Genomic DNA, 25,138 nt, shown 5'->3' with positions numbered 1-25,138 from the left:
TGTTGTTGTTGTTGTTGTTGTTGTTGTTGTTGTTGTTGTTGTTGTTGTTGTTGTTGCTGTCCTGTGGTCGTTGACCCTTTGTTGTTCTTGGTGCTGTTCGCGTCACCGCCAAACTGCGTGGTTGAGATGAGTGCGCGTTGCTCGACTTGAAGATGTCTCCCTCCCTCTCTCTCTCTCTGTCTCAGCTCACCGCACACCGCACACAACACGCCTGATGCGGAACCCTCGAAGACGCCACACCAATCGGAAATGGCCGCTGAGTTGTGGCGTGGTCCGTTTTCGTTCCTGGGTTGGTTGCTGTGTCGCTGTCTCCTCTGTATTGTGTCGAAGGACCAAAACAGGTGTTTGACTGGCTCGTTTGGCTGTTGACACGAAAAAGACTGCCAAAGGGATTGATTGCTCTTGACACTTCCACGCCACAAACCACAGAGCCAGAGGACGTGAAGTGAAGCAGCCGTGCGTGGATGGACGCGCGGATGGATGCGTGGATGGATGCGTGGATGGATGGAAGCAACGCCACGACACAGCTTCGACGCACAGACACACCGAACACGAACTGCTGTCTGGCTGTGGTCGTCGTTGTTGTTTGTGTTTGGCTTTGGTGCGCCGCGATCGAGCTGGATTTGCAAACAGTCAAATCAAAATGAATAAAATCACTCAAATGGTACGACCCGCGTCAATGCAACATCCACGCCTTCTTGTGCCTTGCTCTGAAATGAAGAAAACCTATATTTGGGAACATTGGCGGTTACACACCTACTATTCGTTTCTCCTGTCTCGCCCGCAGCACAACCCCCGCGCACTGCCCTTTTCACGTGTGCGACAACACCAGCGATTTCAGCCACAAGCTAAGACAAGCAACACCACCACACCAGCACAACCGGCCATGTCTCGCTTCTACACCGCATCGACGAGTGAGGAGAGCTCGTCCGAGGAAGAGGAGGAAGTCCCAGAGGTGACCACCCGCTCAGCAAAGTACGTGTGTGTGTGAGAGGATGTGTGCGTGTGTTCGTGTGTGTGTGTGTGTGTGGATGTGTGTGTGTGTGTGTGTGTGTTTGTGTGTGTGTGTGTGTGTGTGTGTGTGTGTGTGTGTGTGTGTGTGTGTGTGAGGACGTATGTGTGAGGATGTGCGTGTGCGTGCCCCCCCCCCGGATGGCTTAATGGACTGATACTTGTGACTTGCTGTTGGATCCTTGCTTTCTTGGTTCACAGGCAGTTCACGCGTGTGGACTCAAGCGACGAGGACGAGCAGCGTGTTGTGAAGAGCAAGGCGCAGAAATTGTGCGTACTGACTTGCATGTGCTCGATGGCGACACAAGAACATCCCAACCTTGTAACACTCACTGACTGGCTGCCCACAAACAACAACAACAACAACAACAACAACAACAACAAAAAACACACTCACAATATCATCCGCATGACATGCACCATGCAGCCGTGATGATGCTGCCGTGCAGGCCTCAAGGATCCGCAACGGAATGAAGGTCGCAGACTGGTCTTCTGTGGAGGACTCCTTCTCAAACATGTGCAAGCTCCTGGAGAAGAGCAAGAAGCAGATTGCCGAGGTCGGCGTGCCCATCAGCTGTCTCAAGATCTTTGTCGAGCTCCAAGACGAGGTCAAGGAGGCCTACCGCAGCCGCAAGAAGCTCAACAAGCAGCAGGGCACCTCCCTCAACAGGATCCACGTATGTACCCGTTGGAGTGTGTGTGTGTGTCTGTGTGTGAGGGAGTGTCTGTGTTTGTGCATGGTGCGTTCGCGTGCCGTGAGGCTGTTGTTTGTGCGCCTCCCAGTGGCATCCGTGTTTCGTTGATACACTCACACCCACGTTTGCACACTTCTCCTCCCCCCTTCCAGTCCAAGCTCCCCAAGTTCCTCAAGACTGTCTTCAACCGCAAGCCGCTTGGTATGTGCATGACACGTGTGGTTACGTGGTTGCGTGTGAGTGCTCATTTTCGAAGTGCGTTCTTGCTCATGGACACGCATGTCGACGTCAGGCAAACTTGCGTTATTGCTCTATTCGTCCCCCCTGCACCTCTTCATGCCACACTCCCACTCACACATGTATACATGCACGTGTACGTGCACACACACACACACATCACGCCTGACCTTTCTTTGTCGCAGAGACGAGCGTGAACGAGTACCGCGAGAATCCCGTGGAGGAGGAGGAGTCTGAGCAGGAGGAGAGCGAGGATGAGGAGAGCGAGGAGGAAGAGGAGGATGACGAGAAGAAGAGCGCGTCAAAGGCCCCGGAGGAGAGCGAGGACAGCGATGACAGCTACTGGGACACCGACACCAGCGACGAAAGCGACGATGAGGAGGCTGGCGAGCGCAACGAGCAGCGCGGTTTCCGCGGCTGGGTTGCCACCGACTTCCTCAAGTCAACCACGCAGGCGAAGAAGAAGCAGCGCGAGGGCAAGGAGGGCAGCAAGCCCAAGCCGCAGGCCGCCAAGGAGGGTGAAGGCGAGGAGGGTGACGAGGGCGAGGAGAAGGAAGTCACCATGGTTGTTCAGGGCAAGACCAAGGAGGAGAAGCCCCTCTTTGAGAAGGGCGAGGAAATCACCTACGACAAAGTCATGAACAAGTTCAAGGAGGTGTGTACTGTGTGCGTGTGTGTGTGTGGCTGCACGCCCGAAGCTGTTGCCATGTCACGCTTTTTGTTTTCCTGCTTGCACTCCCCTTGCGATCATGTCGTGAAGCACGTTTAACATGTTGTACCCAGCGCTTGGGATTTTGCTCTTCGGGACTTGTGGCCTCCATCGGCATCACCCTGTAGCTCACCTTGCCACTGATCCCGTGTACCTTTATTTGTATTCGTGTAGCTGACAAGCGCTCGCAACAAGAGGCGCGAGAAGGGTGCCCATCGCCGTGCACTCCGCCGCCTCCGCAACGTTAGTTCTGAGAATGCTTGACGTGTGCCCCTGCGCCCTCTTTTCCTTTCTCCGACGTCTTGCCTGCTATTGCGCTTGTTCTGCTGAAACCCACTCGGTTGGGCGCCAACCTCATTCTAGCCACATCTTACCCGATGGATTTGTACGGATGCCAGATTTCTGATGATCACGGCTTTGGCGCATTCCCCGCGTGCAACATCCTGGTTGCCCTCATCACATCCTACTTTGATGAGGACATCTCCGCCACCGGCTACATGGACATTATGAAATGGGCCCTGTAAGTGCATCCTCTCATGTGCATGTGTGTATACACTTGCGTGTGTGTGTGTGTGTGTTTGACCGCTTTCGGGCGCAAGACGGTCGCTTGTGGCATCGTGTGTTTGCTGGTGTGACATGCTCGCCGAAGCTCATGTTGCTCTCCTTGTCGTTGTGTCATGCAGGGTGCACAACTTGCTTGTTGAGCTCATTGGTCTGCTGCTGAAGAACAAGGACATTGTCGTGTCAAACAGCACCACAGGTATCGTGCGCTTGTGCGTTTGTGTGTGAGAGTGAGAGAGTGTGTGTGTGCGTGCGTGCGTGAGTACCATCCGACAATTTGTGAATTTTATGCGTTTGTCAGCTCTTGCACCTTGCTGACACATGTATGTGCAAACATGTGTTTGATGTGGCATGTCGCAGGCAACAGCAAATCGAACAAGTCGATCAACGTGGATGTTGTGCGTCTGGTTGAGCGCCTCGATGATGAGCTCACGCGCTCCCTTCGCAACATCGATCAGAACTCCCCAGACTACATTGCAAGGTGTGCGCGTGCGTGTGTGAGTGTGTTTGTTGCATCCATTGTAATTGTTGCATGTGCAGCTGCGCGTCCTCTTTCCGTTTCGCTGACGCTTTTGCAATGGCCCTCGTCTGTGCCACTCACTCTGCTGTGCAAACGTTACCCTTGATTGTGTCGTATTTGTGCGCCTGCAGATTGTCGGATGAGGTTGTGTTGTACAACCTGATTGTGCTGACCCAGCAGTACAGCCGGACCCTGACTGCCGACTCCCAGTGCCGTGTGCGCCTGCTTCGTCTGGAGCGCATCTACTACAAGCGCACCTTCCTTGCGCCAACACCTCGTGGCCCCACCCGCATGCTGCCCAGCAAGGTGGAGCACATCATGGAGAAGTATGACAGGCAGCCCAAGCCGGAGGACATCCACTTCCCCGTGGTAGGTCATTGTGTGTGCGTGTGTGTGTGTGTGTGTGTGTGTGTGTGTGTGAAGGGCGAGGAGTAATTTTGTGTTGTGTGTGTGTGTGTGTGGAGGTTGTGTAATTGTGTGCGTTTGTGTAGCTCTCGGATGCCCGCTTAACCGTTCAACCTCACGCCAGACTCACATGCAACCACACACGCACACACACGCACAAACACATTCGCAGCCGTCCCCATGGGTTGTTGACAACAAAGTCGAGGCTGACATTGAGGGCCTTGTGGACCGCCTGTGCAAGTTTGTGTACAAGCACTGCAAGGGCCGCATGGCCGTGCGCACCGCGTTGTGCCACGTGTTCCACTTGGCGCTCTTTGACAGGTGTGTGTGTGTGTGTGTGTGTGTGACATGAGATGTGCGCGTATGTGCATTCAAACTTGCTGGCGAACTCACCCTCGCATTGTTGCAAGTGCACTCTTTCCGCGGGCGTGCCATGCCGTGTGAACCAAATGTCTTTCTCGCGCGTCACGTGATGGTTTTGCAGAACGTATCGACTCACGGCTCTATGTCTTGCCATTCGCGTTGTTGTCGTTGTGTGTGTGTGTGTGTGTGTGTGTGTGTGTGTGTGTCTTTGACTTTGTTTCGTTTTGTGGTTGAGTCAGGTGGACGGAGGCTCGCGACCTCATGCTCATGTCCCGCCTGCAAGACACCATCTCTCAGGCAGACATTCCCACTCAGGTACTGCAATGCTCTGCAAAGGCGTTAGCATCAGCTTGGCCATCGCCCCCCAAGTTAGCTGTCGTCCCACTTCACTTGCACGAGCTTACACCCACACTCTTCTCACGCACACCATTTCCTCTGACTCACCACACCATCCTTGTTAACCTTTTGTTTCTCATACCCAACGTGTGCTGTTCTGTGTGGCTGGCAGATTCTGTTCAACCGGGCCATGGTACAGCTTGGTCTGTGTGCGTTCCGCGCCGGCAACGTCATCCAGGCACAGGCCGCCCTCAACGAGATTGTGCAGATGGGCAGGTGAGCGTGCGCTCTGTGTGTTTGACTGTACTGGTGTGTGTGTGTGTTGTGTTGTGTTGTGTTGTGTTGTGTTGTGTTGTGTGGGCGTGGGCGTGGGCGTGGGCGTGGGCGTGGGCGTGGGTGTGGACGTGAGACTTCGCATCCATGGCGTTCTTTGTTTCGTTTATCTCGAGTTCTCACGTGCGTCGCCGCCACATCCGAAATCTGTTACGTGCAAAAAGGGCCAAGGAGCTGTTGGCACAGGGGTACAAGTTCAGGCACGACAAGAGCCAGAGCCAAATCTCCAAGGAGAAGATGCGCCAGACACCGTTCCACATGCACATCAACGTCGGCCTTCTCGAGGCCGTCTACTACACAGCATCCATGCTCATCGAGATCCCAGCAATCGCACAGGTGCGTATCTCTGTGTGCGTGTGCGTGTGCATGTGCTGGCGAGTGTGCCCGTGCAGTGTGTTCTCTTTGCAAGGAATATGCTGATGGTGTTCAAGTGTGGCGTCTCTTGCCCCTCTCCCAAACAGTCCATTGCATTTGTTTGTCTCATGCTCGTTCCATTGACTGTGTTCTCTGCCTAACATGTTCTTCTTTTGACAGTACGGCACTGGCCGCTCGCGGTACATGAACCGCAACTTCCGTCACCGCCTGGAGGAGTTTTGCCGCGAGTCGTACCACGCGCCGCCAGAGACCACCCGCGAGAAGATCATGTCTGCGTCGCTCGCCATGCTGCAGGGCGACTGGGTGCGCTGCCGCGAGTTCATCTGTGACCTCGGCGTTTGGGACCTCATGCCCAACAAGCCGGCCGTGCTGACCATGCTCGCCGAGAAGATCCAGCACGAGGGCTTGCGCACCTTCCTCCTCGCAAACTCGGGATACTTTGACAGCATCACCCTCGACAAGCTTGCGTGAGTCATGTGGATGGGTGTGTGTGTGATAGAGGGAGCGCGAGACTGCGTTGGCGTGTGGGATTGTGACAGCTTGTGTGAAGGCTTGTTTGCATGTGTGCTTGTGGTGTTGGTTGGTTTGAGATGCGCTCACGTTTGCGGCGTGTTGCCTTGCTTCTTGAACCCTTCAGAGAGCGGTTTGAGCTGGACATGAAAGAGGTGCGCGGCATTGTGAGCAAGATGATCTTCCGTCGCGAGCTGTACGCCTTCTACGATCCCATGACCGCAGCCGTTGTCATGTACCGCCAGCAGCCATCCAGCCTGCAGGTTGCTGCCAAGAAGCTCGCAGACAAGGTGCGTGTGTGTGCGTGTGTGTGTGTTTCATTGCGGAATCCACCTTTTTGTGTGTGTGTGTGTGTGTGTGTGTGTGTGTGTGTGTGTGTGTGTGTGTGTGTGTGTGCGTGTGCATGTATGCAACCGTTTATTGTCTCATGTTCTTCCCTGGTTTGTCCATTAGTTGGTTTTGTTCCCTCACTCGTTGACCAATTCTTTTTCTTTGTTGCCGTTTTCACGCGCGTGCAGGTTGGCCAGCTGCTTGATGCCAACGACCGGCTGTATGCTGCCCGCTTCTACTCTGGTCCGCGCGAGGGCGGCCAGCAACAGGACAACCGCCGCCGCCCCTACAACCGCTATTCGCACGGGCAGCGCGGCAACCAGCGCTACCGCGGTGGCGGCCAGGGTCGCCAGTGGAACAACCGACCGCCACACACGGGCGCGCGCCTGAGGCGAACCGGCCCGCAATAGGCATGTGCTGCGTTTGCCTCGTTTCCTGCACGCCTCGCACTGTCTTGGTGTGATGGCCGTTTGTTTGTTGGCGTCATCATGGTGTTGATTTGCTTGGCGCGCTCCGTTTTGTTCCGTGGATCATGCAGTTAGGAACGACATGTGTGCGTGTTGTGTTGTGTTGTGTTGTGTTGTGTTGTGTTGTGTTGTGTATTTGAGCTACGTCCCGCTCGCTTTGTCTCTCCGTCAACTCGTCACCATAAAAGAGAACAGTTGACATCCGCGGTGCTGGTCATATGGGCATGTGTGTGTACGTGAGCACAGCGGGGGGGGGGGAGCAAGAAGCAGGGACAGAGGTAAAAGTTTAGGGGCAGGACAAGGATTGAAATGATAAGGCACGAAAGTACAATCGCATCACATCACATCACATCACGGGGAAGCGAGCCCGAGAACTGGGGAAACTAAAGCAGCACTCAAGCCTGGTCGTCGTCATCTGCCGCATCATCGTCATCGTTGCCTTGCGCGGCGTCATCATCGTCGATGCTGTCGCCGTTGCTGTCGGGAAAGTAGCGCTGCACGGGCTGGTCATTTAAGGACATGGACCGTTTCAAGGAAGCCGGCACCTCGATGCCATACTGCACCAAGCGTGTCACAAAGATTTCCTTGGCAACCTGCATGTAGGTGAGTGTGTGAGTGTGTGAGTGTGTGTGAGTGTGTGTGTGTGTGTGTGTGTGTGTGTGTGTGTGTGTGTGTGTGTGTGTGTGTGTGTGTGTGTGTGTGTGTGTGTGTGTGTGCGTGAGCGTGTGTGCGTGGGCGAGTGTATAAATGTCAAACAGCAGCACACACTGAGAGAAAGGAGTACGCACGCGTGAATCAATCAATTTTTTCTCGGCCATCTTTGGATCATGTGTTGACGCACCTTGAAGATCTCCCAATCAGCTGGGTCGTCCGCAGCGCTGATGTGCTCCAAGCCAGGGTGGTTCATGCTGTGTAAAAGGAAGTCAACAGTGGGGGGGGGGGAGTTGTGAACATGCGACGCTTGAGGCGAAGCCACGCAGAGCAACAAGCACAACACCACAACAATGGCGCTGTGTGTGTGTGTGTGCGTGCGTGCGTGCGTGTGTGTGCGTGCGTGCGTGCGTGTGTGTGTGTGTGTATGTGTGTGTGTGTGTGTGTGTGTGTGTGTGTGTGTGTGTGTGTGTGTGTGTGTGTGTGTGTGTGGTGTGCACCACACGCACACCCCTCAAGACCTCATGCACAGTTCATGCACAACACGTGAACGCACGTGGCGTGAATGTCCTCGGCAGTGTTGGAGACGCCCGGACGCGTGTTGGTAAACTCATGCTCGGTGATGTTGCCCCCAAACATGGCGTGGAACAGGCATATGCTTTCTCGCCAGTAGTCTGTGAGACCGACAAACGAAATCTTCTCACTGCGGAGTAATCTGATGGCTGTCTCCAACTCCTGCGCGTGATTTGGCAAGGAAAGGGAGAGGATGGATGAAGAGTGGACGTGAGCGAGGGCTGAAATGGGTGGTTGGAAAGCACAAGGGCACACGAGAACGGACAAAGGCGCACAAAGGCACACAAAGGCACACGAGTGCACGAGCGCGCAAATCGGACAATGGAGTTTGTCTGCTTGCAAGCAAGGTGGGCGCGCGATGCTCGGGCTTGTCATGTGTCATTCGCGGACCTGCTTGGTCGTGTTGTAGAACCAAAACTCGGGGTCCTTTGGGCGATTGCATGGCTTGCACAGCAACATCTTCGTCTGTGTGCATGTATGCGTGTACGCATGTGATGGTTTTGAGCATGTGTGTCGGGTTGCGAGAAATGGTAACTTGGACATGTGCCTGTTATATGCGCAAGCAGAGCAGGAGTGGTTTCAACGCCCAGCAAGCAAGCAAGCATGCATGGAGACATCGTGCTCCGGAAGAGCTCCGCCACTTTGACAACCACCTGAACCACTTCAACTACGTTTGAGACCACCTAAACCACTTGAACCACAAGTCCGGCCAACGGTGACAACTGCACAGGAGAGATGGATGACTCACCTGGCAGCCTCGGTACATGCTGACATATGTGGAAATGTTCCGAGGGTGGCGGCTTGTGCCAATGTGCCCATGGACACGGTACTCTGCACAAGCAGCAGCGCGGGCAAGGCAAATGTGTGCGGGGTGAGCGAAATGGTTGAAAAGGTCGCAGCGACGAAGCCGTGCACACGTGAGAAGTCAACATGAAGAAGCCATGAACGGCATTCCTTGACCTCAAACCTAGTGTGAAGACAGGCAATGCTTGCCAATGAGGGTCTTACGCACCACTGTAATCCCGGATGCGCGGGTCCCGGAACATGCCGACAATGCCGCCCTGCTTGATTTCTGTTTCCTGATCGGTGTGGAAACACGGCACAATATGCGAGGCACACATCAGCCCGGGAGGCGGTGTTGTCACACGCGTATAAAGCTGCATGCAGGCAAGCAAGCAGGCGCGACATTCAGGCTACATGATGCGGCGGCGCCACCATGCAAGCAGAACACAACAGCATGAGGACACGGCTGGCTCACACACGCACGGCACCTTGAGCGTCTTGTGTCCCCACATCTTCCTGAGATGCACGTCGCCGGGGCAGTACTCCTTTGTTTTGTAGCGCTCAAGGAAGAACCGCATGAGCTCCGAGGGACTCGCACCAGAGCTGCTGTTTTGCGCTTCTTCCAGCGTGAATCTGGCACGCAATTGCGACAACATTAGGTGTGTTGTTGTACATGTGCAGTGTGATGAGCGTGATTGTGTGGCGGTGTACAGGTGTACAACAGGGGCGAGACAGGGAGGTGCTGGGCTCACAGAAGCTGCAGGTCATGTCCAGCGAGCCCAAGATCGTGCACTCACTTGTGTGGGTAGATGCTGCCTGGCAGAAGGGGACAGGCGTAATGGATGAGGCATGTTCCAAAGCTTGTTCCAGTCTTTGGGGCGTGCAACCATCTGCGCAAGTAATCAAGCAAGCAAACAAACAAGCAAGCAAACAAGGGCACAAGGTTACTCATGCAAACGTGTGTGTGTGTGTGTGTGTGTGTGTGTGTGTGTGTACTTGTGTAGGGGGAGCTTGCATGCATGTGTGAGTGCGTGTTGGTGAAGTCTGGGTTGACTGCATGTTATGTGGTGTGCGAGTGAAAGTTGTTTCTGAGTGCATGAGCGCACCGAATATGTTTCAGCAACTGTGGCGGAGGTCGAGTATGGCCGGGAACAAGGGGACACTGATCGGTTGATTGGTGGGAGTGTTGAGGCAGCGGAGGGTAAGGGGAAAGCGTGCGATGCAAAAGCAGAAATGCAATAAAGGCAGCAGAGAAGGTGAGACCAACCAAGTAGTGAGTGAGTGTGTGAGTGAGTGTGTGAGTGTGTGTGTGTGTGTGTGAGTGTGTGTGTGTGTGAGTGTGTGTGTGAGTGTGTGAGTGTGTGTGTGTGTGTGTGTGTGTGTGTGTGTGTGTGTGTGTGTGTGTGTGTGTGTGTCGTTGTGTTGCAACATTCTGTCAATTTGAGGAATGGCTGTCTTTCAGGCTGTCGTGCAAGGTGTGTTGTGCGTGCATGCAGGCATGCATCAGAGCATCTGTGCACGACATATGCTCCACCCGACTTCATCCACGCCGCCTCCACGCTGCCACTCGCTCCCTCCACCACTTCCTCCACACACCAGTTTTTCCAAGTTGTGTGGCGTGAGATCTCTCTGAAAGTCGTAAGTGCGCTTGCCACCCGCAGCCACCAGCTGGGCCGGCATGATGCTGCTCGCTGCAACAACAACCATGACCATGGCAAGGGCGACAGGCATCATGGTCGGTTGGCGTTCAACAATGTTGGTTGGCGACATCATAAACTGCGGTCAAACATCATCACGCAACGCGACTGGATTGCGTGTGTGCGGTCCAGCAAACTCGTTGAAAATTCCCTGCATTTTTCTGCAGCAAATTTGGTCTTGCTTGAGGCTCGTGCGTCGCGAAACATGTGCGACAAGATGCAAGCAGGCACAACAACGGACACAATGACAGCAGACAACAACAAGGGAACGATGCGACACGCACACATCTGGCTGAAACGCGTTGAGGTCTTGCTTGAGCGCAACCAAGCGAGAACTCTCTCATATGCAAGAAGATCCACCACGATCACGACGATCACTTGCTTACATGAGTGCGTGGTGCGTTGATGTCTTCTTGATGTGGTGGTGGCCTCTGTTCTTTCCTTCTGCTGGGTGCGGTTGGAATGCTCGAGGTGTGATTGGAGCTTCGCTCGCTCATTTCCACATTCCCCATTCCCGGTGAGACCCTCGCAGCCTTTACACTTGCATGAGCCAGAGAGCCAGGGACTCACTGTGTTTCTGCTGTCAAGCGCGCACTTGTGTGGACTTGACAGTCCAGTCCTTGCGAAGCATCTTTCTGTTCCTCTCTCGTGCTTGGCTCTTGAAGGATCAAAGGAGAACCCAACACCCCCGAGACGATCACACACAAACAGCAAGGTGGACACAAACCACGACAAGACGAAAGGAGCACATACAAAAGCCCCCCAATCTCCTAATCTCCAGGGTCCCTTCCTCTGCTGCAAACCTCAACCCAAAGAGCGAACATGCAGAATACGCGCTTCAGAGGGTTGGCGACTTTTCTTCGCCTCGCTTTGATTGTGGGCATCGTCACAACCTTCTCCTTCATCGACACAGCAACTGCGGTATGCCCAAGCCGCGAATACCCACTTGTGAAAATGCGTGCGTGAGTGAGTGTGCATGTAAGTGTGCGTGCGTGCGTGCGTGCGTGTGTGTGTGTGTGTGTGTGTGTGTGTGTGTGTGTGTGTGTGTGTGTGTGTGTGTGTGTGTGTGTGTGTGCGTATGTATGTGCGTATGTAAGTGTGTGTGTGTGTGTGTGTGGATGTAAGTGTGTGTGAGTGAGTGTGACTGAGTGAGTGTGTGTGACTGAGTGGTGCGTGCGTGAGTGAGTGTGAGTGTGTTCTTGGCACTTCTACGTGAATTCGCCCATCCAGGTTCTTGTTTCCTTACATCCCCTCCCGCACATACTCTCGTGATATTACGGCAGACTTTGGTGCTTGGCAATGAAATCCCAGCTTCGCAGTTCCTGAACGACGTGGTAATTCTAATGCAAGTGTACGCTTTCTCTCCACTCGCTTGCTTGAAGCCAGTGCTGCGTGCAGTGGCGGTGACATGTCTGTTCTTGTGCCTGTCTTCTAACAAGGAAGTCGATGAATGTGATGGTCAAAGCATGACTCTGCGTAGTGTGCCATGGCATGTGCGCTCTCTCACAACCCCCCCTTTTTTTCCTGTGCGTTTCTTCCTGAATGCAATGCCCTCCCCTCCCCTCCCGCCATTTGCAGGTGGGCAACAGATGTGTGCAATTGAGCCCATCCAACACTGGATACTACTTTGATGGCGGCTTTGGCACCGGCGTGACTCGCACGCGCTGTCCCAAAGGTAAACCGCACACGACATGAGTATTGCTATTGCTGCTTGCCTGCACATGTTTGGTCATCTCTGGGCGGTGTAGTGCAAGCATTTCCACGATATAGCCACACCCCATTTGCCACGGGATCTTCCCCTGCTTCTTCTCCTATAGTACACACATATGCACATACATACACGCACACGCACGCACGCACGCACGCACTCTCCCTCACTTGTCCTCTCCTCCACTGCCAGGTGGCATGTGCCAGTGCCGTCAATTTGATGAGTGCCAAAATGGAGGTGTGTGTGTGTCCTGTGCTCGCCTGATGCATATAACTGCTGCTGGACGGGTCTTTGCTTGATGCCCGTGTGTCTCATCTGGTGTCCAACGTCATCCATACGTTCCAGCAGACTGCGTCCGGGTGTTTGCGTGCAACGACACTGAATCAACAGGGTGTACCGCCGTTTCAAACTGCACCCAGACCGTCTTTGAGACCACATTCGAGGTGCGATTGTCATGGGCAGTCCTGCTGTGTTGCTTCACAAGGCCTCACCTTGCGTACGTTAGTTGGTGTGGGACAAGTCATAACCCTTTCCCTCCCAATGTCTCACCACCATTCCGTGATTGTGTGCCCTGTGTCCCATTCCATCTCCTCAGGTTGTCGTCGACTGCCGCGACCCGCTTGATGAGCGCGATGAGGCCGGTATCGACTTCTTCGGCATGCGCTGGAAGCAGGCCCTTGCTGAGGACTGCAGCATTGGACGCGTTAGTCGCTCACGCACCTGTGTCTACGTTGTGTGATTGTGTTGAGTTTGTGTGTGTGTGTGTGTGTGTGTGTGTGTGTGTGCTTTGGTGTGTGCAGGTGTTTTCCATATCAATACTGATCGCTCGCTTGATCCTTACCACCTTTGTTTGCGTCCTCCCTTCATTGTCATTGCCTCACACACTCATCCCCCTTTGCGCCTCTTTCATATCCACAGGTGTGCCGCTACAATGGCGACACAGCAGCCACGATTGAGGTCATCAACGGCACCACCTTCCGCACCACCACCCTCAACCCAGCGCACGTGGACCACCTCATCGACTGCGCACAGACGCAAACCTTCAAGTTCAACCGCTGTGAAGTCCTGAGCGTGCGCTTGATCCCAGACACAACAACTACCACAACGACAACAACGACAACAACAACAACGACTACTACCACCACCACGACAACGACGACTACCCCCACAACTACAACGACAACGACAACAACCACCACAACTACCACGACAACCACCCTCCCACCCTGCTCCTACAACTGTGAGGACGAGTTTGACAACTGCGTCGGCGTGGTAAGACAGCCAACAGTGTGACGCGACGTTGCTTGCGTGTCTACCTATGTGTGCGGGTATGCATGTTTTTTGGTTTTTTTTTCTGCTGGCGTAGCCTGGCTTGCTCGCCTGCATACATCTATGATCCATCGACCTCGAACCACAGCACTCATTTGGCGCGTCGCTCACTCCACCTGCTCCCCTACCACGCCCACTTTTGACGTCAACAGGCCATGTTCAGCGCCAACGTGCGCGACACCTTCACGGACTGCGTTGCGGCCACGGATCACTACAGCATCTCAAACCTGATTGACTTTGGCATCTGCGTTGGCGAGTGCGACGAAATCTCAAGCTCAAGCAACCTCACCCAGATGCAGGCCGTGCTCGAGTGCTAGTGAGTTGGCTGTGGTGCTGCGTGCGCGTGCATTCGCGTTGCTGCTGCCTGATTGTACACAAACCACTTTGTTGTGCCGTGTACACTCGCGTCATCTGCTCGCGTGTGCTTCACCGCGAATCTGCTTTCGGCATCGCCTTTCCACACCATCTTACCCACATATGCATGCACGCAACCAACAGCGTGAACTGCGCCAACGACACGGCGGACATTGGCTGCGAGGTGACCACCACCACTACGACAACCACGACCACAACCACCCTTCCCTACGACTTGCTGGATGAAGTCAGCGACTACGCCACATTTGTCTCCAACCAGGTGTGCAACTCTCGCTGCAATTGCGTCCAGGCAAACGTGTTACGGTGCATTGCAGTCTATGTGTGTGTGTGTGCGCGCGTGATGTGCATTCGTGCTCTGTTGTGTGTGTTGCTTATTTCTACATTTGTTCCTACTCACTACTCACAATCACACACTCACACCCGTCATGTACCCCCCTTCATTCCCCGCCCCACCTCACCTTATCCATGTTTAGACACGCGCTGGCTGCACGCGTTCCGTGTTGTCGACCAACGGCTACTACCTCCTCTCTGGCGCAGCCGCTGGCGTGCAGCAAGCTGAGTGTGACCGCGGTGGCGGCTGCAGCTGCTTCCACTTTGAGGAATGCAACGACCCCGAGGGTGAGTGCCAAGTTGCCTTCCTGTTGCTTCAAATGGTTCTGCTTGACACTCTTCTGTACTTGCGTACGTGGTGTGCGTTCAAATAACTGCTTGCAAGCAAAGGAACTCGCCCACTAATGTCGTTGCTGCAGTTGCTTTGCTGATCACTCACAAACATGGCTTTCGCATCTACCATGTACACCCTGTTCCGAATGTGTCACAACGCAGGCATGACATGCATGGAGGTGTACGAGTGCGAGACCAAGAGCGGAAGCGCCGACAGCTGCTACACCTTTGACGAGTGCGTGGAGGATGACTTCCACATTGAGGCCATCATGGCAGTGTCGTGCAACGATAGCCAGCTGCTGGAGACCTTCAACAACACCATGCTGGACGACTTTGCTGTCGACCTCAAGGCATCGCTCATCGAGGACTGCAGCGACCTTCCTTTGGTGCGTTTGTGATTGTGATGATGGTGATTGTTGCACTTTTGCGCTGCTGTGTGGCACCGACCCTGGGTTGTCTCAGCGTGCTGGCTTGCTTGGTGCATGGTGTTGCTTTCGCTACATTGAACTGACGTTGTTTTCCCTTGCTTCCTGTTACGTCCACCACCCAACGCACGCGTGTACAGCAATGCCATGTCAAGTCTGATGACTACACGGACATTGAGGTTCTGGACAACAGCACCTTTGTCATCGGCGTCTACAAGCCAAACGTGAGTTGAGCTTGCCTTAATGTGATGTGGGCTGAGATCTTTGTCGTTTGTGGCATGGTATTTGCACTGTACAACCGACTATAGCTCACGCTCACATGCTCACGCACACACACACACACACACACACACACACACACACACACACACTCACACACTCACACACAGGACATTGCCCGCCTTTCGAGCTGCGCAGAGCTGAGCTCCTTCACCTTCCACGGTTGCACCGTCGAGCTGGTGGAGCGATATGATGCGGAGGCGCAGGTCATTGTGACGCAGCGGTTTGTGGTGACGGGCGTCAACGAGTCCCAGGTCAACACCACCGCCATCAAGCAGCGGCTGTTGGCCAAGCTGCCGCAGTTCACAGCCGACCAGATTGAGGTCCGCATTGAGCCCATCAGCCGCCGCGCCACGAACGATGGCTTCATTGTTGTCATCGAGTACACGGCCGATGACGAAGATGCAGAGGACGTGGTCAACACCGCCAACGAGGTGGCAAACAACGGCACCCTCACTGAGGTGATCGAGGAAGACACGGGCGAAATGGTGGACACCATGCAGGAAGGTGATGTCATGATTGACTTGGTCACCACTACCACCACCACCACGACAACAACTACCACTACGACGACCACAACTACTACTACCACAACGACAACGACAACAAGTACGACGACCACCACTTCAACGATTGCAACGACAACAACGACCACCACCACGACAACAGCGACTACCACTACCACTACCACCACCACCACCACAGCTACCACCACCACCACCACAACTACGACTGGCACAACTACCACGACGACTACTCCTACCACAACAACAACAACAACAACAACAACAACAACAATAACAACAACAACAACAACAACAACAACAACAACAACAACAACAACAACAACAACAACAACAACAACAACAACAACAACAACAACAACAACAACAACAACAACAACAACAACAACAACAACAACTACAACTACAACTACAACAACAACAACTACAACTACTACAACAACAACTACAACAACATTTAGTTGGACATTTCCCGGCATCGTGGATGGAGTTCAGCTTGGAACGGCGTATGGCGACAATGTGTACAGTGTAGCGTATGCGTTCGACAGCGTCTTCATTGCGGGGCAGACAGGCGGGACGCTGTTTTCAGACACGCCACCATCTCAGGCTGCGTGCTTCGTCGCCCGTCTTGATGCCGCCGACCTCACAACCACAATCTGGGGTGTGCACTTTGACGGAACCTTGACCGAGTCGTGCAAGAGCGTGGCCGTGGACACACTGGCGGAGCGGGTGTATGTGGCCGGTGAAACGAACAGCGCCCTCTTTGGCCCTACCATTGGCCTGAAAGACGTGTTTATCGTGGCGCTGAATGTCACGGATGGCAGCGAGGTGTGGAGCACGCAGGTTGGCACCGGCAGCTCAGACAGCGTCGCCGACATGGACATCGACGCTGTGACCCACAAGGTCGTCGTGACGGGGTACACACTCGGCGTCTATGGCGATTCGAGCGCGGGCACCAGCGACGCATTCGTGGCTGCATACGATGGTGATGACGGCACCGAGCTCTGGGTCACCCAGTTTGGGACCAGCCAATGGGACGAGGGTACGGCTGTCACCGTCGACGACGTCCGCGGCCTCGTGATTGCCGGCGGCTACACCCCCGCCGACCTGTTTGACACCTCGGTGGGGAACGATGACGCGTTCTTGGTTGCTTTGGATATTGCTGACGGCACAACAGCGTGGAGCAGGCAGTTTGGCACAGATGCCGACGACATCATCACCAGTCTCACCATTGACGTCGTGTTTGGCAGCGTGTTCTTCAGTGCACGATCTGCTGGCGACCTCTATGCCATGGGACAAGGCAACCACGATGTGGTTGTGGGCGCGGTTGCGACAACGACTGGCACCGAGCAGTGGGGGGTGCAGTTTGGAACAGACAGCTACGACCGACCCGATGACATTACCTACGGTGCGACGGCAGATGTTGTCGCAGTGGGCGGGCGAGTGTCTGGCGATGCGTTTGGCAGCGGCTCCTATGGATCGAGCGACGGTTTTGTGGCGTACCTGAGCGCCGATAACGGCGACGTGCTTGACAGTCTGCAGTTTGGTACGACGCAGCCAGACGGCGTGTATGGGGTGGCGTTTATCACGGACACGAACAGGAGTGTCATTGTTGGCACATCGGATGGAGGGGATTTGTTTGACAGGGCGAGCGGAGAGACTGACATTTTCATTGCGCTGAACGAGTACAGCCTGAACCCCACCACCACGACCTCGACAACGACGACAACGACAACATCCACCGCAGCACCCACAGCCGACACGACGAGCATTGTGTTGAGCTCCAGTGACTTCCTCACCGCAGTCCTTGCCGGTAACGGCCTCATCTACAGCGTGTCGCTGACGAAGGGAAACGTGCTCATCCTGGATGCGACCACAGACACGGCTGACGAGACCACCATCACTGGGCTTCCAAGGAATGCTCCCTGGGCGGATTGCGCACTTGCCGACAGCGGCATCATCTACTGCGTCCCGTTCGCCTCGGACGCTGTGTTGATGATTGACCCTTCCACCAACACGTACGACAACACCACCATCACCGGGGTGGGGTCAGAGGCCGGCAACTACTTTGGCACCGTGCTTGCTGATAACGGGCTCATTGTGGGCTGTCCAGCAAGCGCCGACGCTGTGCTCTTTGTCGACCCCTCAACCAACACGTTCGACACCACCAGCGTCACGGGTTTGACCACGGCAACAGACAAGTGGTTTGACGGAGTGAAAGCCAACGACGGGCTCATCTACTGTATCCCAGCCAGTGCAGAGTATATCCTCATTGTGGATGCGAGCACGAGAACCGCCGACACAACCTCCATCACCGTGCCCAGTGACCCCTTGACCTGGAAATGGGGCCAAGGGGTCGTGGGTACCGACGGCCTCATCTATGCCATGCCACACGGCCACGAGAGTGTGCTGATCATCGACCCAGTCGCCAAGACAGCAGACACTACTTCGTTGGCAGGCCTCGGCGGTGACAGTGCGTGGTTTGGTGCCGTTGTTGCAAGCAGTGGCCGCATCTTTGGACTTCCTTACAACTCTGAGAGCGTGCTCATCATCGACGTGCCAGCATCTCAGCCCGGGGAGGCACCCGCTGTCGTGCAAGTGTCATCAACAGCGTCACAGTTGCCATCCTCTGCCTCAACACCATCGGCTGCTACCACGGCCACTCCGGCACCACTGACAGAGGACAAGTTTGGTGCCAGCTTCGATGCCGTTGTGGTCGACTCCTCATCCACCAGCACAACAACCACAACTACCACAACCACAACCACAACTACCACAACAACCACGACCACAACAACCACGACCACAACAACCACGACCACAACAACAACAACCACGACCACAACAACCACGACCACAACAACCACGACCACAACAACAACAACTACAACTACAACTACAGCCACCACGACCGACACGACAACGCTCACAGGATTTGGCACTCAGACGGAGAAGTGGGGTGGAGGTGTGTTGGCTGCCAACGGCAACATCTACGGCATGCCATACAGGTACACCGAAAACGCAGTTCTCATCATCTCCCCCTAGGGTGTGTGTGTGTGTGTGTGTGTGTGTGTGTGTGTGTGTGTGTGTGTGTGTGTGTGTGTGTGTGTGTGTGTGTGCGTGTGTGTGTGTGTGTGTGTGTGTTTCAGGGCTTGGTTTGCGGGGTTCGGTGTGAATGATTGATTGTGTCGTGTTGTGTCGTGTCACAAGTCGCAATACCCTTTCGCAATTGCTCTGGTCATCCAGGCAAGTAAACATGAAACACTTCACGCAAACAGAATGGCCTTTGCGCAGTGAAGCGGGTGTCAAACACGTGGCTGCTCATTTAATGTACCCACGATGGGTGACAGTGGCTCAGATAATCTACACTCACGTTATCACTAACGGTGTGACAATGTCTACGATTTAAGCATGTTGCGCGTGTGTCCCCCAAGTCGGTTCAGCTTCAGCTCGTTGAAGCTTGGGCGCTGTGCCGGGTCGTGTGCCATGCAGTCCAGTGTCAATGTCTCGAACCACTCTGGGATGCCTGCATTGTTGCGTGTGTGCATGTGTGAATGTGTCCACGTGTGCATGTGTGCACGTGTCCACGTGCGCATTGTGCATGTGAGGTTGGTTGGTGTGATTAATAGTGATTTGTACAAGGTTATGAGAGAAGAGCATGATCGGTAAGAGATCAAAGTGAGGTGAAAAGTGGCGGCAATGCAACACAACAGCCACATGAACTGCAGCGTGAACAACGCACGTGCACAAGCCATGTACATATGTGTGGAAACGTCTGAACAACAAACAAACACACACGCACACACGCACACACACATGGGACTCACCATCTGTGTCATGAAACTTGAGGCGCTTGCCCTCAGTCAGGAGCTCCGTGATTGCAGGAAGCAGAGGCCCCCTAAAGTCGCCCCCCTTCTCTTGCTCAATCAGATCCGGTGGTCGCTGTGTCGCCACCTCCCACATCAACACGCCAAAGCTGAACACGTCTGCGCCGAAGCTGTACTTGTCACCCATCAATGCCTCTGGCGCCATGTACAGCGGCGTGCCCACGCCAGCCGTCAGCGTCATGCTGGCCATTGTCTGCAGTCCAGTGCGCTGGCTGTATTGCGGATCATCGTCAGCTTGGCTGGACGACAGGCGAGTGTGGCTGCTGCCGTGGGCTCTGCCACCTCCACCACGTGTAAAGCACTGGCGAATGGACCCGAAATCCGTGATTTTGGCGCGAAGCGACGATGACACCAGCACGTTGCCGCTCTTCAGGTCTCTGTGGGTGTGAATGAGTGTGGAAGTGGTGGTGGGTTGAGGGTAGGATGGTGCAGTGGGCAAGAGTGCGTACCTGCATGCAAACATAGAAACGCAGCTTCAAACGCACATACACAAACACACACAAACGCACACACACACACACGCAAACACACACGCATACACACACTCACCGATGCATCTGGTCCAGACTGTGGATAAAAGCCATGCCACTCGCAATGTCACGCAGCAAGCGCAGCTTCAACTCCCACACACTGTTCACATCATCCCTGACACCACCACTGCTGCTGTTGCTCTCCTCAACCTTCCTGTTCCTCACCTCCCTCAACACCTGTTCCATATCTTTCCCCAGCAGATCCTTGAGTGACCCCATTGCCACAAACTCCAGCACCAGGAACGGGCTGCCGCTGGGGTTTGTGCCCGCCCCAAAGAATCGCACCACATTCGGGTGCCGTGTCCGTTGCAGGAACTCCACCTCCTTCTCAAACTCAAGCACCGTGCTCTCGTCAAACGCCATGACGGCTTGCTGCAGCACTTTCACTGCCACCATCACCGTGTCCCACTCTGCCTCAAACACCACGCCAAACGCACCCGCTGCAACACGCTTGGTCATCCTCAGCTCATCGTACTCAATCTCCCACGCCTTCTTCAGCGCCATCACCTCCTCATCCCTCTCCACCAGCAGCTGCTCCTGCAGGTCAATGCGCTTGGTCAGGCCACGGTAGCGGCGTGACAGCCACGCCACAAACAGGCCAAAGAACAACCCGCCAATCACAGAGCCAACGGCAATGCCGGCAATGTCTGGGTTGTCCACCACGCACCGCCCGCCTGACGTCAGCTTGAAACCGCGTGCGCACGTGCAGTGGAAGGTGTACACAGTTTCGGTGACGAAGGTTGCAATGCCAAGAGGAAGCCGGAGGTCTTCATTGCCAAGTTGCAGGTTACACTGCACGGGCGTGCCCGCGACTTGCAGCAGAGGTGGCGCTGCTCGGGAGCGGATGATGACGAGATCAGCTGTGAGCCGCGGCTGCGATGAGAGGGCGACGGGGCGGCTCGTGAGTCGCGAGAGCTCCCCAGGCAAATCCAGCCAGGAGTTGCGAGAGAGGTCAAGAACGTCCAAGCGCTCCAAACAGCGCCGCAGCGTCACGCTGACCTCGAGCGTGCGAAACTTGGCTGGATTCATGTCCCGCGCAAACAGGATGCGGCGTCCCAACGTGTCGCAGACGGCTTGGCTCGGCCCAAGCAAGGTCTGCGACACATCAAGCACGTCCACAAACGGCACATCGATGCGATCCAGGGCATGGCACCCAGACACGTTCAGCGTCCTCACACCCGTAGGCACTTCAACCGTCCTGAGCGCGGTGTTGTCCTGGAGAAAGACGGCATGATAGGTTTTGTTATCGCAAAGGCTCACGGTCTTGTACATGGTTGTCGTGAGCGAAATGTCCTGAACACTGTCGGCGAGGAGGCGACAGATGTGCGACAGCGGGACGGAGTCCTCGTTCATCCCAGGCCAACCGAGGTGCAGTCGATTGAGGGACAGTGGGGGCAAGGCCTGGCGGAACAGGGCGCGGGTGTCAATGTGGGAGAGGTGCAGCGTGTGCAGCTGTGTTGGCGGTGGGCGCGACGCCAGTTGGGCCGTGTCCACGAGCGCAACAGACTTGGCATCGGGCGACGCATCGAGCTGGACGATTTGCAATGAGGCCGAGGCGAGGACGGGCGTGAGGTCCAGCCGCTGAATGTGGTGGTTGAGCAGTCGCAACTCCTGCAGCACGTGCATGCCCGCCAGGTCTGGCAGGGAGGCGAGCGGATTGTTGCGGAGGGTAATTGCTGACAGGCGTGAGAGCGGCGCGTTCACCTCGAAGCGCGAGAGCTGGTTGTGGTCCAGATCAACGCGCACGAGGGTGGGCGTGGTCTGTTCAAACACGCCATCAATGGACCGCAGCCTGTTGTTTGCCAGGTACACGAGTTGCAGCGAGGGGGTGCTGCGGAACACACCGGGAGGCAGCAACGCAAGCTTGTTGCCTTGAGCATGGATCACGCGCAGGGCGGTGCAATTGTCAAACAACCCACGCGGGAGCGTGGTCAGCTGGTTGTGGGAGACGGTGAGGAAGTCCAGCGCGGTCAGGTGTCGAAAGAGGCCGTCCTGAAGCGCGGTGAGTCGGTTGCCATCGAGAAAGAGGTCACGCAGCTGCGACATGCCTGCAAGCAGATCTTCCGGCAGCGAGGTGAGGAAGTTGCGGAAGAGGTAGAGGATCCTCAGGCGCGTGTTGTGAGCAAACAGGTGTGGTGGGACGCTTTGCAAGAGCATGTTGTCGAGGTTCAGCTCTTGCAGGGCCGTTTGGGAACTGAACGTCGCTGGACGTAGGCTGTGGATGGGGTTGCCGCCGAGATTGAGGCGCCGCAGCCGCGAGAGTGGGTGGAAGAGGCCGTCTGGAATGGCTGACATGGCGTTGAAGCTGAGCGTGAGCATGGTAAGCTGCGTTGTGGTGTTAAAGGCGCTCGGCTCAATGCTGCTGACCAAGTTGAAGTCGAGCAGCAGCTGCCGGACGCTGGACAGGGGCGCGAGGATGGCTGCGCTCACGGTTCGGATGCGGTTCTGCCGCAAGTCCAGTACGCGTAGCGCGGTCATGCCGGCAAACGCGTGCTCAGGCAGTGCGAGCAGGGAGTTGTTGCGCAAGCTGAGCGTGGAGAGCTGGTGCGCACGGGTGAAGGCGCGCGTTGAGATGGAGAGGTGGGCGTGGTGCCGGATGCGCACGTCGGAGATGCCCTGCAAGCTGTTGAGAAGGTGAAACTGGAACTCGGGGGCCTGCAGGCCTTCCAGGGTGATGCTGCTGAGGGCACTCCAATCGACGTTGTGGAGGAGCCACTGGAGCGGCTGGTCATGAATGATGCCACGCAGCGTCAGTTCATGCACGTCAGCGGAGAAGGAGTCGAGCAGGGCGCGCCCTGAGGCGGTGGCGTTTTCGTTGTGGTCGATCGCAGTTTCCCCTTCAAAGGTGATGGTGAGGGTGTGGTTGTTCAAGGGCCCCGGACACGTGCTGTCAAACAGGCTGGCGAGCGTGCAAAAGCCTTCCGAGAGCTGGCGCGAGAGGAGCAGTGGGGTGTCACGCCGAACCCGACGAGTGTTTGTAGCGCGGCTGGTGGGTCGATGCGATTCCCAGGCACGTGTTGTGAGCTGTTGTCCCACAGTGGTGGTTTTGCTGAGGCTTCCTCCATTCTGATCATGCTGGTGGTGCTGTTGAGAGTGGTTGCCGGCTCTCGTTGTCGTTGGGTTGGTGTGAGAAACGCTACAGTTGACGCAGCAGCCGAACAACTGTGCCATGGTTCTGATCGGAGACAGATCAAGCGGCTGCGGGTCCCACAGATGCCTTGCCCCTGCTCTTCTCTGTGGTACACTGAGGCCATGATCAAAGTGGACGATTTGTTGCTGTTGTTGCCGTTGCTGGTTGTGATGCTGCTCATGATGATGCTGCTCATGATGATGATGATGATGATGATGATGATCGGTTCTCCTGCTTCTGTTTCTTGTTCTTGCTGAGCTTTCCTCCTCTTGGTCCTCTTGGAGCCTCAATGCGAGCCGCTCTAACACGTCGTCCACCTGTCTGCATAACAGCTGCTTGTTGTGTTCTTCATCACCCTGCGGATGTGCGTGTGAGTGAGTGTTGGCGTGAGAAAGCTGAGGAAGAGGGCTGTGCAAGACGGAGGAGGAACGAAAACGTTGGCGCTTGAGAGCAGACGACAGTCGGGGTGAATCAAGAGTGTGGCACGGGGTGAAGAAGGAGGAAGCCACGGGGTTAGGCGAGAAGAAGATAAAGGCAGAAAGGCGACGACAGAGCACAGGTCGCACACACACACACACAGACACACACACACACACACACGCACACAGAACAACAGACACACACGCACACACACACGACACACACACGACACACACACGAGACACACACACACAGACACACACACACACACACACACACACACACACACACACACACACACACACAGACAAACAGACAGACAGACACACACACACACACAGACACACACACACACAGACAGACAGACACACACACAGACACACACACACACACACACAGACACACACACACACACCGTGCTTTGGTGTGCGATGGTGGCAGCATGCACACTGCTGCGCTTGCTCTGTGCACCCCACACATGCACAACAGCAGACACCACGATCATCAGCAACAGCCACCAGCACTGCCTCATCTTCGATGTGTGGTTCTGTATGTCGCTGTCGTTCAAGACAATTATTGAATAACTTCTTGAAAAAATCGAAAGCACACAAACCAAAGGCAAACTTTCGCTCTGTGTTTGGTTTGCGGACAGTGAGGTCTGGTGAGGTGGAACTGACAGCCACGTAAGCGCAGTGGCAGAGCAGGGGCGCCAGCCTTGTTGTCTTTCTCTCTGCTCTTTCTCTCCTTCTTCTCTCTGCTCTCCGTGTCAGCTCCACGAACAGGTTTGACCTCCAAGAAGCCTTTTCGTCTCTCTGCAGCTGTTTTCTCTCCCCCCACCTTTCTCTTTCTCATTTTCTGCCTTTTTCTTCTCTCTTCACGCTTCCGTATTGCTTACCGCGCCGCACGGACGCGCCAACAGCCTCAGCAACCCACCCCTTGTAGCCTTGTCTTCCTGTCTTCAAGTCTCCAAACTCACAAGAGGCTGAGGGATCGCCCCATCACCATCAGCCTCTCTCTCATCATGGGTCGAAAGAACAGACGTCGCAAGAAGCCATCGAGCGACAACAAGAAGAAGTCCCAGCATGCTGATGGCAGCAGCAGCACCACCACCAGCAGTGTCAACACAATCACAACAGCAGCCAGCTCAAGTCAGTCAAGTGCCCAGCAGCAGCAGCAACCACAGCTGCCAGAACAGGGGCTTGAAGCACCCGCTTCACGAGGGCTGATTGGCTTGCTGCAAGACATCATGGGCTTGGCTACAAACCCGATTCAACGGCAGCTCCTTCACCGCCTTCAGTCAAACTGCCCGAGA

At 55.2% G+C, this 25,138-nt stretch overlaps 4 protein-coding genes across 4 annotated transcripts; 2 read left to right on the top strand and 2 right to left on the bottom strand.

The window, feature by feature from the left end:
- Positions 1 to 764: 764 nt before the first annotated feature.
- On the top strand, positions 765 to 7,053 carry PTSG_08410 (uncharacterized protein). The gene is made up of 17 exons (XM_004990602.1): positions 765 to 975; positions 1,213 to 1,281; positions 1,439 to 1,688; positions 1,859 to 1,907; positions 2,129 to 2,598; positions 2,827 to 2,895; positions 3,051 to 3,172; positions 3,336 to 3,412; positions 3,574 to 3,694; positions 3,865 to 4,102; positions 4,311 to 4,459; positions 4,741 to 4,816; positions 5,010 to 5,113; positions 5,335 to 5,506; positions 5,705 to 6,012; positions 6,183 to 6,345; positions 6,574 to 7,053. Exons 1-17 carry the CDS (start codon positions 887 to 889, stop codon positions 6,793 to 6,795), a joined length of 2,748 nt encoding a protein of 915 aa, XP_004990659.1. The 5' UTR covers positions 765 to 886; the 3' UTR covers positions 6,796 to 7,053.
- A 194-nt stretch (positions 7,054 to 7,247) lies between these two features.
- On the bottom strand, positions 7,248 to 10,593 carry PTSG_08409 (uncharacterized protein; the record flags this gene model as incomplete). Its single annotated transcript, XM_004990601.1, has 10 exons — positions 7,248 to 7,445; positions 7,694 to 7,760; positions 8,060 to 8,238; positions 8,467 to 8,541; positions 8,825 to 8,907; positions 9,089 to 9,155; positions 9,348 to 9,492; positions 9,657 to 9,749; positions 9,966 to 10,021; positions 10,399 to 10,593. The coding sequence occupies 10 exons, from the start codon at positions 10,591 to 10,593 to the stop codon at positions 7,248 to 7,250; spliced, it is 1,158 nt and encodes a 385-aa protein (XP_004990658.1).
- A 785-nt stretch (positions 10,594 to 11,378) lies between these two features.
- Positions 11,379 to 18,904, top strand: PTSG_08408 (uncharacterized protein; the record flags this gene model as incomplete). The annotated part of the gene is made up of 15 exons (XM_004990600.1): positions 11,379 to 11,477; positions 11,840 to 11,890; positions 12,135 to 12,231; positions 12,457 to 12,501; positions 12,610 to 12,707; positions 12,860 to 12,967; positions 13,183 to 13,335; positions 13,746 to 13,909; positions 14,092 to 14,227; positions 14,442 to 14,586; positions 14,794 to 15,017; positions 15,197 to 15,280; positions 15,446 to 15,862; positions 16,355 to 18,457; positions 18,806 to 18,904. 15 exons carry the CDS (start codon positions 11,379 to 11,381, stop codon positions 18,902 to 18,904), a joined length of 4,023 nt encoding a protein of 1,340 aa, XP_004990657.1.
- Positions 18,905 to 19,169: 265 nt separating this feature from the next.
- PTSG_08407 (TKL protein kinase) lies at positions 19,170 to 24,392 on the bottom strand. Its single transcript, XM_004990599.1, has 4 exons — positions 24,242 to 24,392; positions 20,296 to 23,762; positions 19,687 to 20,123; positions 19,170 to 19,385 (listed from the first exon to the last, which is right to left on the bottom strand). The coding sequence occupies exons 1-4, from the start codon at positions 24,356 to 24,358 to the stop codon at positions 19,258 to 19,260; spliced, it is 4,149 nt and encodes a 1,382-aa protein (XP_004990656.1). The 5' UTR covers positions 24,359 to 24,392; the 3' UTR covers positions 19,170 to 19,257.
- Between the last annotated feature and the right edge of the window lie 746 nt (positions 24,393 to 25,138).

This window comes from Salpingoeca rosetta (assembly GCF_000188695.1).
Source record: "Salpingoeca rosetta unplaced genomic scaffold supercont1.23, whole genome shotgun sequence".
In the NCBI taxonomy this organism is placed as follows: Eukaryota; class Choanoflagellata; order Craspedida; family Salpingoecidae; genus Salpingoeca; species Salpingoeca rosetta.
Note: the sequence above shows the minus strand (reverse complement) of the source record. Positions and strands in the feature narration are given on the sequence as shown.